This window comes from Rhyacophila brunnea, unplaced genomic scaffold (assembly GCF_057557595.1).
Source record: "Rhyacophila brunnea isolate RB1 unplaced genomic scaffold, BYU_Rbru_1.0 scaffold_14, whole genome shotgun sequence".
Taxonomy (NCBI): domain Eukaryota; kingdom Metazoa; phylum Arthropoda; class Insecta; order Trichoptera; family Rhyacophilidae; genus Rhyacophila; species Rhyacophila brunnea.
The window spans coordinates 25,259,677-25,274,567 of NW_028232796.1; the positions used below are offsets into that span (position 1 = coordinate 25,259,677).

At 34.5% G+C, this 14,891-nt stretch overlaps 2 protein-coding genes across 2 annotated transcripts; one reads left to right on the plus strand and one right to left on the minus strand.

The window, feature by feature from the left end:
• The first annotated feature begins 691 nt into the window (after positions 1-691).
• On the plus strand, positions 692-1,756 carry Alg13 (Alg13 UDP-N-acetylglucosaminyltransferase subunit). The gene has a single exon (XM_085941871.1). The coding sequence runs from the start codon at positions 897-899 to the stop codon at positions 1,392-1,394; it is 498 nt and encodes a 165-aa protein (XP_085797997.1). The 5' UTR covers positions 692-896; the 3' UTR covers positions 1,395-1,756.
• Positions 1,757-5,956: 4,200 nt separating this feature from the next.
• On the minus strand, positions 5,957-14,842 carry eca (transmembrane p24 trafficking protein eclair). The gene is made up of 4 exons (XM_085942102.1): positions 14,648-14,842; positions 14,338-14,561; positions 9,047-9,190; positions 5,957-6,441 (listed from the first exon to the last, which is right to left on the minus strand). Exons 1-4 carry the CDS (start codon positions 14,769-14,771, stop codon positions 6,292-6,294), a joined length of 642 nt encoding a protein of 213 aa, XP_085798228.1. The 5' UTR covers positions 14,772-14,842; the 3' UTR covers positions 5,957-6,291.
• Positions 14,843-14,891: the final 49 nt, after the last annotated feature.

Genomic DNA, 14,891 nt, shown 5'->3' on the forward strand with positions numbered 1-14,891 from the left:
AACCCATCAACGTCTCTATTCAACCCTATACATCGAACGGCACGATGGTCTATACCTCGTCAATGAATCATTGTCACATACAGGAATTTGGTATACCGAACACCAGGTGATAACAAACAGATATCTCAAGGACTTCAAAGTCAAATTCGAATAATGAAAGGAGTTTTACCTACCAATAAAACTCTTATTGTTCATGTTGACTTTGAAGTCCAGGTAACTTCTACCTGGTTCCTTGAGCTATATCATAATGACAAAGGAGTCCCAAACTTCCTACATAAAAAAGGGAGGAATGACCCAACGACAAGAAATAGGAAAATAAATTAGTAGAATATAACCTCACGCGAAGAAGGAAGAGCAAACCCTATCTCAAGGCCTTCAAAGTCAACATGAATAATAAGAGTTTTATTGGTAGGTAAAACTCCGTTCATTATTAATTCAGCAACACGTAGGTACATATTCCACCCTCGCGTAAGTCGTGTATTCATAAATATGACGTCTTCTATCTTACTCTAACGTATATTGCGGATATTATAACCGTGACGAATGCTTTCTCACTTATGGTTATTTTTTGTTCATGCCATGGTTTTCAAATATTTTAATAAATTTATTATTGGCAAGATAGTTCATTTTTCACCATTGGAAAATGGTTTTCAGTCAGTAAAACTGGCAGCACTGATTACCAGATGAAAGAAGAAAGTGACACTGACAGTGACAGTTGTCGGTTGCAAAGTGTATAACAACAATAAACTAAAATTTTAATTTTTATTATTATATTATGAATAATGGTTGTCATTTAATATAATTTAATCTGTTTCCATAACTATTGCCCCTTGAAGTTTGTTCAAAATCTCTTATATATACCGTAGTTAATATTAAATCCATATATTCGAATAAAGATGGGGAAGAATGTATTTATTACGGTGGGAACTACAAAATTTGACGAGCTGTGCGACTCTGTTTTTAATACAATAAAATCATTCAGAGCTTTGGGTTTTACCAAATTAACTATGCAAATCGGAAACAGTGATTGTTCGCCAGAGAAGTTTTCGACGGACGGTATGACCGTTGAAGTATATCGATTTAAGGAAAGCATCGCAGATGATATTAAGCACGCAGACCTAATTATCAGTCACGCAGGTGCTGGGACTTGTTTGGAGGTTTTAGACCACGCCAAACCCCTTCTAGTGGTTATAAACACAGACTTGATGGATAACCACCAGCTAGAAATAGCGGAGCAGCTGCAAATCGACGGCCATTTGTATTACTGTACGTGCGATTCCCTCCAACAGACCTTGGAAGATGCAGACTTTTCCCTATTGAGGCCATACCCAAAAGCAGATTCTACTCACTTCTTCAAATATTTAGATAACTTTTTGGGAATCAAAAATGCGTAAAGAATTTTGTTTCCACTCTCTTTGTGATGACATCTGTATATCGTGAAGCTGTAAACAGATCTTCCATTCGCTAGATGTCTTATCAATCACCAATGTGTTGGCACCAAAGCTGGACGGATATAATTAAGTTTATTTTGTATTAAAGGACAATTTCTTGACTTCTGTAAACCTAACACCTTTTGCATTTTTAGGACTGGTGTACTCCACTAACTCGATTATACAAATATTTTATTTGAACGTAAAACACTATCTAACAGTGCCAGAAATTCTTGAAAAAAGTTATATTAATATCTTTATTAGATATATTATTATTGTTGTTATTCTATATAAATTTGTTACAAAAAATGACAATAAATATTCTACCATGCATCTCATTTTTTATTTCAAAAAACTATTTCATGGTTATGTATTGCCAGTTTTCAAAAATACCAGATTTTATCATTCAAATAGCTATTCACAATGGTTTTCAAGTATTTCTATTTTCAAATTGAACATGTATACATTCTTCATGCATATTTACTTCAGTCTGCAATAGAAACAATTGGTTCCTAAAAAGTGAAAATTATGAATTCACCAGTTTAAAAAAAACCCTGCACTACACTAAAACCTCAATAAAATTGAGTGGATATAACGGTTAAAATTTTTCTATTTATCAGATTCCTTACACTCATTTTTGTAATTTTAGAAAAATTGCAGACTTGAAAAGTTCAAATAAAACCTGATGGTTTTGGAAAAGATTACTGAAAACAAGCACCGCATTAGTCTGTTACATCGAGGTTTTACTCGAAATAACCTATTAATCGTTGTGTGACTTACTATTTTTGTGCGCGAAAGATAAAGGGTGATAAGTCTTAAAGATTGAAAATGCCAATGTATAATAATATACAATACAGAGATGAAAAGAAACATAACTCGAATCAACACCTCTAAATTACTACATTCCACACAGAAACATTGGATTACGGAGTACATACGAAATGGTCCAAAAATAAATCTTCTTTTGGCAATTTTGAAAAATAGTGATTTTAGTATTAATGCCTTTTGCACGCAGATTTAACTATGCACTTGCTTAACGTTGCTTATCATTTTTTATGTATATATATATTGATGAATTGCGTCTCATAATACATGAGTAATTGCTAACAAAAAGGTCAAAGTCACACTTGACCTTTATGAAATTGATTGCAGCAGTATGCGGACGGATGCCTATCACAGAATTGTTGGATAAATATATTTATTTTTCCGTAGATAAAAACAAAACAAACCACTTTTATATTTTTGTTAATATCGGATTAAATGAGTACAAGTTACACATTATAATTTTGAAATGAGCAGTTTCAGTCCAATTTTATATTTTCTGCAACTTGCAGCTATGAATTCGTCAAAATAAAATACATGGTGGTCAATGTTCATCACACAAATATTTCCTACCTCCGCATACAGAAATATAGGCCATCCATAGACTAAAACTGTATGCTGTATCTGTTCATGGAAATATATTTTCACAAAGTACATTATAAGCATCAGATCGTATCAGTGTATACCATACACTTACAAACTTATTAATATAATAATATATTTTCATGAACAGAAACCATAAGTTTAGAGTATGACACACAGTTCTAAACTGCATATGGTTTCAGTCTATGGATGGCCTCTTATTTTAGATAGTAGTATATGATACCAAAATTTTGGTTGCCTAAGAAGTAGAGGTGGGAAAACTGGTCGATTTTGAAGACTAAGTATACTTACTACCAGTATTAAAAAATACTTAGTATCGAAACTTGTTCCAAAATACTTACTAGTATTTGAAATATCGGCTATAATAGAATCGTTAAAAATACATCCGCTTTTCGGAAAGTCCCATTTTCGAGACAGGTATAGCTGGAACTATGGCACTAGTCACTCCTGTTTCAGTAGAAAATACTGGAGCATTAAAAGCACTGGTTTCATTTATCTGTAAAGCATTTTCATTTACAGGTGGAGCTATATTTTGCCTGGCAAATTCAATATGAATAGTTGGGTGCTTACGCTGTAAAAGTTTCTTCAAATTTGACATTGACTTGTATGAATTTTTTATTTTACAAACATTACAGATGGCATAATTTGTAACTATTTCTTTGGAACGATTCCACACGAAACTTAACCTTTTAGTAGCCATTTTTACACAAATTGTTTATTAAGTATAATATAATTATTATCCATTTATACAATCACGCATACAATTTGAATTCAGTTTATGTTTATAAGTTCCAATTATAACACTAAAAAATCGAGAAACTTGACGTGACAAAACCAGATAAACGCGTAGTCAGTTAGCGTTATCAGAACTCCGCTATTCCGGCTTGCGACTGACGTCAACTCGATGTAAATGTCGTACTCAACTGAAACTAAAACTAAAACCAATCGCATACTAAACATACGTGAGTCGCGACGCCGAGGTGTGATGATTTCATACGTAGCAAGACTACGAACTATCTAGCGGACGGCGAGATCACATACCATGCGTCGGACTACGGAACTCGATAAAGTCTCATACTCAACTGAAACCTCTTAAAACTAAAACTACGGCGAACTCAAATAGTATACTATAAAACGAGTGACCATTTCTGTCCTTCACTATACCAACTTTACAACAGAGGAGAAAGGGAGAACAATGACAGTTGAGTATAATATCACGGCTAGACATACGTGTATCATGATATCTCGCTCGCGCGCATTTAATATCAATAGCGTTGAAAGTCAACCAGCATTACGCGAGTCACTGCGATGACATCATCGAATGCGTTTGAATTCGAACATCTAATACGTTTCAAGTTTCTTGAAACAAGTTTATTGGGCCACAAATACTTAGTATGGATAGTTTCATCCGAAACTTAACCCTTTACTGCATAGTGTCGCAAATTTGCGACATTTCAAACTATTTCGATATAGCCAATGCCATCTGTGTAAATTATCAAATAATATCATTTTTCGATGCCTAGAAAACTGTTTTACCATAAACATCTTACTTTACCAATTTTGTTTGGAAATTTCAAGAAATAAAGCATTTCTGCATTATAGTCTCTGCATTTCTGCTTTGACAGTTGACGAATTCGTATGTACGCGAAAATCCGCATTTGTAAATAAATAAAAAAAAATATACAGAAGATTGAAATTGGTTGAATAAAAATATCTACACATCAAATAAGGTGTGTACATTAGTTTTTTATAATTGTTTTCATTTGGTTTTGTATTTTGTCATACTAAAATGTAAGATTTCTAAATGTCATAAATCTGCGACACCACGCAGTAGCATACAAAATTTAATGAAATTTTCGAAAAATATTTTTTTTATTATTTTTCCTTCATTCACAAGGCATTTTGACACCAAGAATAAATAAAAATTTTCAAAAAAAAAAAATCATGCAGTAAAGGGTTAAGTACACAAACTGGTGACAGTATTTCCAACTCACCTCTACTAAGAAGACTAATTATTTTAATATTATTAATTTATTTAATATTATTAATAATTATTAATATTATCTTATATTAATTAAGTAGGTAATTTCTTTTTTTTTTTTGTGATTTTACCGAGGCTTTGACTGCGACTTGCTGTCATATCGCCTCTTCTCTTCTAGAAGGGGATCCGTCGATCAGGTCCTCACTCCTATTATGTTAAATAACTTTACAATTTTGCCTAGCTCTTCCGTCTTACCCACCGCCAGGACACTCTTCAATTCTTTGACATTCTCATAGATATCCGCAATTCGCAGCTGTACTCTGTGAAGTTCGTATTTAAGGCGTACTTTCTTTTGCAATGTAAGAGGGCTCGCACATCAGAACTCGCCGCATGCGTCTTACGACGAATTCGTCGATGTGACGTCATCGTAAACCAAGAAACAAACGTTATCAAATGGAGCTTCGCAGATTGGCCGATGCAACTGCGTTTGCTAAAGCCTGCATGTCGATATCGACGAATGGCGACTCCGCGCATGCGCACAGTCGGCCATTTCTGTCTCTGTCTACACTGTCATTGCTCGCTCATCGCTGGTCACCGCGTTTGATGTTTGTTCATACAATCAACACAATAAAAATGGCAGACAAGAGACTTCTCCTTAAATGTCTCCGGTACCAATACATAATAATCGCTGTTTCCGCGTCTGATGACATATTTGCGCAATGGCGTCGTCTAGCTAGAGTATATTTTGAAGTTTCGGGAGATAACGCGCGAATGTTGATGTCGCTAGAGATGTGCGAGGTTGTATCGTGCAACACTGATCGGCGGGTCTAGGAAGTTTTGATTTATAGCCGTCAGGCACACAAGGCGAGTTGTGATGTGCGAGCTGGCTAATAATTTGATGAGTTCATTTATCTACCCAAACTATATTTCCGCACATCATTCCATATACGCAATAGAAAAATTAGAGGAAATATTGATGGTTGTATGTAGGTAGCTATTTTGTATCACTAGAACTAAAAACAAAAGTTACATGGGGAAAAAACGCTAAGAATGAAAACACAACGCATTTCTCGATATGACATAAAATATTTCTATTATTTAGGTAAATAAAAAACAGTAATCTGAAAAATATGCTTCATTTATTGTACTCCAATTTTATTGATGACATGATGTTTTTATATACTTATTATTATGTAGCAAATATTGCATAGTAAATTTTAAATTAGATATTTTACAGATCTGGTATTAAATATTATAATATATTACTGTAAGAAAAATGTGTAAACAATGAAATACATATTTTTCCAAAACATACAATCACATACACGCCGATTTAATTGACCATGCTTAGATTTTTATGCGAATTATAACGCGACCGCCAAAATGTGAGCATGGTCATTAACTACACTCAAGTGTGGGATGACATAAAAAAAATGTTTGTTGAGCACTCTCCGCCTACACCAATTTTTTGGCCTCAAAGAAACTCTTGAGATGCCTCATCTGCCAAGCGCCCATCGTAATGAGGATTGTGGTTTGCAGCAAACTCCACCATAGAACTCTTTGGTTTGTGCTTTCCGAAGTGTGTCTGAAGCGCTCTTCTCGATACTATAAACAAAAATATAAGTTCACAAAAGTTTTTTTCCACCGCATCCACTCTTAACTTTGTAATAGTCCAACAAATATAAAGGAGCTCTTGACATAATATTTTAGGGTCAATAATTGGGATTGAAGATACGAGGGTGGGTCAATAATTCCTTAGAAAAAAGCATTAAAACAGTTTTTATTTTTGTATTTTTTTTTTATTTCTCAACATAATCTCCTTGGAGCTCAATACACTTGGTTAGACGTTTCTCAATTTTTTTTAAACCGTCAGAAAAATAAGTTTTCGGAAGGTCCTCAAAATAAGCATTTGTCCGATCGATGACTTCTTCATTTGAAAAAAAACGTTGTCCACTTAGCCATTTTTTTAAGTTTGGGAAAAGGAAAAAGTCACTGGGGGCTAAATCTGGCGAATACGGTGGGTGGTCGACCAATTCAAACTTCAATTCTTCAATTTTAGCCATTGATCGTAAACATGTGTGAACACGGGCATTGTCCTGATGAAAGAGGATTTTTTTCCTGTTTAAATGAGGCCGTTTTTCTTCAATTTCGTTTTTTAGCTGGTCCAATAAAGATGCATAATAATCCCCTGTTATTGTTTTTCCTTTTTCCAAATAGTCAACGAAAATAATTCCACGTGCATCCCAAAATACAGTAGCCATAACCTTACCAGCTGATTTTACGGTTTTCGCCTTCTTTGGACATGGTTCGCCTTTCGCAATCCACTGCTTTGACTGTTCTTTCGTCTCGGGAGTATAGTGGTGTATCCATGTTTCATCTACAGTCACAAAGCGACGAAAAAATTCATCCGGATTGCGTTGCATGAGCGACAACAGGGCTTTAGAGGCCACCACCCTATTGCGTTTATTGTCGACTGTGAGCAAACGCGGCACCCATCTTGCAGAAATTTTTTTCATGCCCAATTTGTCATGTAAAATAGAAATGACGCTACCTTCTGAGATCCCTGTAACCTCAATTATCTCACTCAACTTTAATCTTCGGTCACTTAACACCATATCGTGGATTTTATTGATCATTTCTGGTGTAGTCACCTCTACAGGACGTCCTGAGCGTGGTTCATCCTTTGTTGATGTACGACCACGTTTAAATTCATTTAACCAGTTATAAATAGTTGCAAGTGAAGGAGCAGATGTGCCGTGAACTAAATCCAACTCATTTTTTATTTCCTTTGCTGTTAACCCTTTTATATTAAAATGTTTAATAACAGCTCTAAACTCAATTTTCTCCATTTTTGTAAACAAGCAAATTTTTTTTTTTAAATGTACGAGAAACACACAACAACCCGACCAATCTGATTGAAACTTCGCAGCATACTGAATCGGTAGTGCCGCTGCATGAAAACAAACCGCTTACAGTACTAGTCGCGCCACCTGTCGGCTTTTCTAAGGACTTATTGACCCACCCTCGTAGTTAAGATAATAGAATAAATAATAAAAATCTATTTTACTTCCAAATTTTCAAGTTCTACTTTATTTTAATAATCGTACAAAACTGATGATCATATAGAAATCCTGATAATCGGGTGGATAAAATATTAATTTTGAATCAAGGTAGAGAACTGGATTGATGGAATATTGGTAACCGGACAAAACAGAAAATGACAAAACAGAACAGCCAGGGGAAAAATGAAACATTAATTTTTATGGAATCTATTTAGGTTAGGTTAGGTCATTATTTCATTGTACCTAGTCACCCAATCATTTATTTGAACATAATATATTGATTAAGATGAGATATCCTAAGCTTGCCGGCAACACTGAGTTAAGTCCCGTATATTTAAGGTTTTCTAGCTATTAGGAATGCAGAATTTAGGTATATAATTTGATTTATTATGGCGTATTGAAAATCTGTGCTATTAAAAATCTATCAACATAATAGAGATAGGACAATTTCAATTTCAATATTAAATTTATATTTTTCCTGAAAGGCCATAGTTATATTTATCGTTGTTGAACCGGAATATTGTAGTTAATCCCACAAAAAGGAACCTATTAGATAGATCCCTTGTCTTCTTTATAATGAAATCAATAAATAATGGCCAAAAGCTATTATTTTTTCAATAGTAATAAATTGTATACAAATATCCTTCGACGTACAACTGATTTACGTTTTGGTTAAATTGAGTTGGTCGTTAAGAAATAAATATAAATTGAATTTCATACAGAATAATATTATAATTACATATTTAAATGAAAAACCGTTTTGACCACAAATGTGAAATGTTATATGTCGTGAAATATATGTCTGTAGCCAATTTTTCGTGGATTTTAGTCACCTCCCAAGGAGGTTTGCTAACATATTTATTTACAAGGAAAAATGATCATTGAATATTCGCTCACAAAAACATGTTAAATTTTCTAGACACGAATTCAAACTCGCATCTCACAGTTTCAGAAGCAAACATTTTACTATTCATCCACAACTGAGTTACCAATATTAGTGTAATATTATATTACATAAGCTAGTATGTAATTTATAATATTAATCAGGTATAATTGTTCTAATATATAACTGAGATGATGTAGAAATAAAAAATTTAGAGAGGACAATTATTACATAAATAAAATAAATAGAGTGGCACTATCCTTACCCTCTGATAGTTCTGCTCCTTTGTTATCTGATCAACTTGATCCAAGAGTTGACGAATACGCAACTGCAATTCTGTAAGCTTCTCTTTTTGTGCAACATTTGCGTAATCCACTGCATGCTCTCCAACCTGGATGTCGAGATGTACCTGCAATTTGATCGGGTATTTTAATAAGAGAGCAATAACACTAATGCACAATAGTGGGGTCATTAATATGCGCAGATGGGATTTCTTCTAGGCGGCACTAATCTGTTTATTATTCACGGTTGCCATGGCTGACCTGCTTCTATTGTATCGCCATGTCTGCGTCCAAACCATCTTTCATTTCCTGCCCCAATTACGAACATTAATACATTACAGCCAAATAAAATTCCATAAAACTAATCATTTAGTAATTGGTTTCAATTTTCAGTAAAAATTAGAAAATCTCAGTGTTCAGTTGCAATTCATTTTATTTATTTCATTGCGCTTTATTTTACAGCATAATTATTCTACAAGCAAAATGTCATGGTTGTGATTTCATAGAACTGTATGTGGTTTAAAGGATGAAGCGGGGTCGAGAGGAGAGATATGCACGTGAAAGAACCGGGGATTTGTAGTTCCACAGATCGCTGTTAAGACATTTGCAACCAAGATATAATGGTAAGTCGGTAGAATAAATAACAAAATTTGAATAGAACAGTTTGCTGTATAAAGAAACTCTACATTTTTAAAAAGACCCCTCTGCAGGCGTATTCTAACATATCACTTAACATCCAAAAAGAGCTACAGTAAAACCTCGTTAATACGAATTCTATGGGACTGAAAATCGAAAAAAAATTCGAATTACGAAATGTATGGGGGAAAATATTAAAATTTTGAAAAAATTTTGATTTTCAATAATTTTGTTTACGATCATAGATGTGCCTAAGAAATTTCCGATTCCGTGTGTGTTAATAGGTCATAAAATGTCAGGATTATTTATATTACCTTCTTAAAATAAGTAATTTATGTTTTAAGAAAAATTTGTCACAATTTTCAATGACTGGCTCATAGTGTACTTTATTACGATTTATAGAATATTTTGACTCTGAAATCATTTCGAATTACGAAATTTGAATTAAATGAATTAGGGCTAAATCTGGCGAATACGGTGGGTGGTCGACCAATTCGAACTTCAATTCTTCAATTTTAGCCATTGATCGTAAACATGTGTGAACACGGGCATTGTCCTGATGAAAGAGGATTTTTTTCCTGTTTAAATGAGGCCGTTTTTCTTCAATTTCGTTTTTTAGCTGGTCCAATAAAAATGCATAATAATCCCCTGTTATTGTTTTTCCTTTTTCCAAATAGTCAACGAAAATAATTCCACGTGCATCCCAAAATACAGTAGCCATAACCTTACCAGCTGATTTTACGGTTTTCGCCTTCTTTGGACATGGTTCGCCTTTCGCAATCCACTGCTTTGACTGTTCTTTCGTCTCGGGAGTATAGTGGTGTATCCATGTTTCATCTACAGTCACAAAGCGACGAAAAAATTCATCCGGATTGCGTTGCATGAGCGACAACAGGGCTTTAGAGGCCACCACCCTATTGCGTTTATTGTCGACTGTGAGCAAACGCGGCACCCATCTTGCAGAAACTTTTTTCATGCCCAATTTGTCATGTAAAATAGAAATGGCGCTACCTTTTGAGATCCCTGTAACCTCAATTATCTCACTCAACTTTAATCTTCGGTCACTTAACACCATATCGTGGATTTTATTGATCATTTCTGGTGTAGTCACCTCTACAGGACGTCCTGAGCGTGGTTCATCCTTTGTTGATGTACGACCACGTTTAAATTCATTTAACCAGTTATAAATAGTTGCAAGTGAAGGAGCAGATGTGCCGTGAACTAAATCCAACTCATTTTTTATTTCCTTTGCTGTTAACCCTTTTATATTAAAATGTTTAATAACAGCTCTAAACTCAATTTTCTCCATTTTTGTAAACAAGCAAATTTTTTTTTTTAAATGTACGAAAATAAAAAACAACAACCCGACCAATCTGATTGAAACTTCGCAGCATACTGAATCGGTAGTGCCGCTGCATGAAAACAAACCGCTTACAGTACTAGTCGCGCCACCTGTCGGCTTTTCTAAGGACTTATTGACCCACCCTCGTATAATTATTGTTTTTATTAGAAACAAATTGACATAAAATACACACCTATGACGTTGGTAAAATAAATCATGATTTTGCTTATAAAGGTATTGATTTTATATACAATAAATTTAAACATGCCACAAAATTATATTTACATCAATCATCAGTATAATAATTAATTACTATGATTATTAAAATATATACATACTTAAATTTTATTTAGATTTACCGACATTGTCATTCACAATTAGGTATATTAATTTATGTTGTGAATGTCTTAAATTAATAATTTGTAATATTCACTACATACAATAAATAAATTTGAGTACTGAGTTATTAGTCTATATTTTCACAATAACTTAATTAATAATGCTCTCTAAAATTTTAACATTTATATTATATTGTATAAAATAATATGTTTACATAAATAACTATAACTTTGTTTTACTCTCGTAAAAATAAATAAAATATAATATTTGCGATCTCCGCGTACATAATATTATTACATTTTTAATAATAAATGAATTTGTATTTTATAACAAGCAACACCAGCCGCAGTTGTATCACGCGGTATATTCTACTTTACGTTACCAACATCTAACGTCACCCGAGAACTTTCGGTGAGTTGAAATTCCAACAGTTTTACAAAAACACGGGAGTGGGGGGTCGCTGGCAGTTTGAACCTGGCACACATCTGGCAGGTCGAAAACTGTCCGTCTATGGGCGCAGCAGATTATCTACCAAAGATAACTGTATGGCCGCCATTACGTATTAACTGGCATGTTCAACCTGCTACGAAAACTGTACGTCTGTGGCCGCCTAATGGCACTCATGACAAACCAGAACTTGCTGCAAAGAATTTGATAGTGAAACCATCTAAATGCAAAATATTTGGGTTTACGTTTATACTATACAATAACCCGTGTTATAGATAGGTAATTATGATTTGAACAATATATTGGAGACATTTCTCAGGATTCGAAACTGGGACCCACGACATTATAACATTATATTTAGTCAGGGTTTAATTACATTTCAAAAACTAACCAACACTATCCGTCAATTAAAACAAATAAGGATGACTGATAAAGTGTGCAATATTTTTGTAGAATCTCCACAGCCGTGACTATTTTCTACTATTTTCACTTTACATTAAATATACAAAGAGCAACCCTATGTGAGTTTTGTGCCAGCAAACATGTAATCGTAATGGAATGCTATTTCTTTTCCAATACAAGCTTGTCAATGTTCCAACATTCAGATCACAATAAATTTAGTTCATTATTTGATTTACTAGAAACGGTTGTGTCAATATTAGTAAGTAACGTAATGTACTCATACTGTCTAACTTAGCTTCATTATTACAGATAGATCTATCAACACTTTACATAATGTACAAGTTTCTCAACACAAAATACGATGTGATATAATTTTAATAATATTATGACAAATGTTAGCACTATAACTATAGACAGTCTTATAAATTTTCTATTATAACATTTAATGACGACTTTTGTGTGGTATATTTTGGTGCGTTTTCGTGATGGCAGCTATAAAATGTTGTTTATAATGGTTCAAATACATTATCATCACGTTATGTGCTGTCACGGCAACAAATTTAGTCTATGGTTTCGTCATTCCGCAGAATATTTTGAATGATCACTATCTCTATAAATTCAATAATAGAGAGTGCCAACTGTAATGTGTTAGTATTTTGAATTAAGTATTATTAATTATTTATGCTAATATCAATTAATTTTAACAGTTTCTACGTGTGTGTACGTTAAAATAACTTGCGATATTACATCCATAGATAATATTTTGAACAGAAGCCAACCAGGCGACCATAGATAATAGACGTAAACATCAGACATAGATAATAATCTAATAGAAAATCCACAGGGAAAACCACTAAAAACAAAGAACCACGCAAGTTGAAAATGTGTAGGCCTGCAGATAATAGAAAAAATCATTCACTGAATAGTGCAGTTCATGATGTAGCCCGATACGCGTGAGGTGATCTCATTGTTGTTCTGGCGATTTCGGCAGATTTTGCTAATAATTGACAATGTTCATTTAAAAAGGTCCAAAATGTGCTACGGGATGGGAGAAAAACGACATTACACACTTTTTTCCCGTAGTGGCAGCTTACTGCGACAGCACATAATGTGATGATAATTTATTTGAAGCAAGTTTTGAAACTTTTACAACATAAAATAAAATTATATATACATAAACTTTCAACCTTGAGGTTTACCTTAGCAATATCTGTAGATTGATGGACTTGTCTGACTGAATATGAATCTTAAATTGAATTGAATGAAAATAAATGTTAATGTAGTTTTTGACAGATACGGATGATAATAGTTTGAAGGTTGCTGCAAATGAATCTACAATGCGAAATGAGCATAAAGGGATGGTTTGATAATTTGGGCAGAAAACAAGAAAGAGTGGGGGATGCTCCGAGCAAAACTAGATTATACACAGGCACACTGTAAATGTAACCGTAAACAATATACACGCAGCCCCACCTATCTCTCGCCCACAGGAAGTAGTGCACATCTGGGAACCTTGTTTGTTATGCGATAGTATTATAATAATATTTTTTACTTCACTTTAAAAAAGGAATTCTGCAATGTCTTCAAATACGACACAGGTACTGACCTAACTATGTATGATTAAGGGCTTGCGCAGACAGAGAGCGGTCGGAGTTCTGCGTTCAACCGACCGTTGACCGCTAGCGTTCAGGGACAGCAGACAGGTGGCGGTCAACAATATGCGTTCCATTTGTATACAAACGTTGTAGTGACACAGGCGCTGCATAATGCGAGACCGCTATATTCCGACTGCGAATGGAAGTGAGAAAGCACCGCTGTTGCGTACTCACTCCCCCGTATGGTTTCGCTCTATGTTGTTTGACTGCTCAAATTCCTATGACGGGACTGGACGGGAGGTACGGCGTTCTTTGTAATTCCGGGAATAGAACTCTAGAACGCTAGCGTTCCAATTGACCGGCGCGGTCTGACCGCCGGCTGTGTACCCATACAGTATGAAGTCCATACAGTACAAAGAACGCCGAACTCCGAACGCGGAACGCAGACCGCCTGACCGCTCTCTGTCTGCGCAAGCCCTAAAGGGAATGTCTTTATATGTAGAGAACTACTCACCCTTAATTGAGATCCACTGAACCATGCAGTGCTGTTTGAATACATGCATATGACATGTTCACCGGGAGTATGTGAAGTAAATGAGATCATTCCTTCTGAGCTATACACTCTTGATAGCATAGTCTTATCGTCAGGATCTCTAACTTCAACATGCATCCCTATGCCTGGACTTGAAGGCATGTAGCCTCCAGATCTCGGATCATACAGCTCTACTTTATAATTCACTGAAATCAAACGAAAGAATTAAACATACATTATCCGTATTATCTATCTGGGACTGAAGTAAATATGGAGAAAGTGAACACTGTACCTATTACTGTAGTCTCATCTGGGATTTCTTCTATGAAACATTTTCTCTCGGTTTCTCCAATATGGAAATAAAGGGCAGAAGAAAAATCTAGGAATAAAAAGAAAGCTAGAATAATGACACGCATCGTAATATCACAAATCGCCGTCCTGGCGATTTAACCTGCCAAATGTTTGCAATAATATTAATTTAACACACGTCACCTTTAAAACCTCAGTGTTAGCAGGTGATAATAATAAATTATTTC

Excerpts from the sequence above, each read along its gene's own strand:
- Alg13 (XM_085941871.1), top strand. The coding sequence starts at position 897 with ATGGGGAAGAATGTATTTATTACGGTGGGAACTACAAAATTTGACGAG.
- eca (XM_085942102.1), bottom strand. The coding sequence starts at position 14,771 with ATGCGTGTCATTATTCTAGCTTTCTTTTTATTCCTAGATTTTTCTTCT. Across the intron at positions 9,191-14,337 it reads TCAGTGGATCTCAATTAAGG|GTACATCTCGACATCCAGGT; the intron begins GTGAGTAGTTCT and ends ATCAAATTGCAG. Across the intron at positions 6,442-9,046 it reads AGGAGCAGAACTATCAGAGG|TATCGAGAAGAGCGCTTCAG; the intron begins GTAAGGATAGTG and ends TTTTGTTTATAG.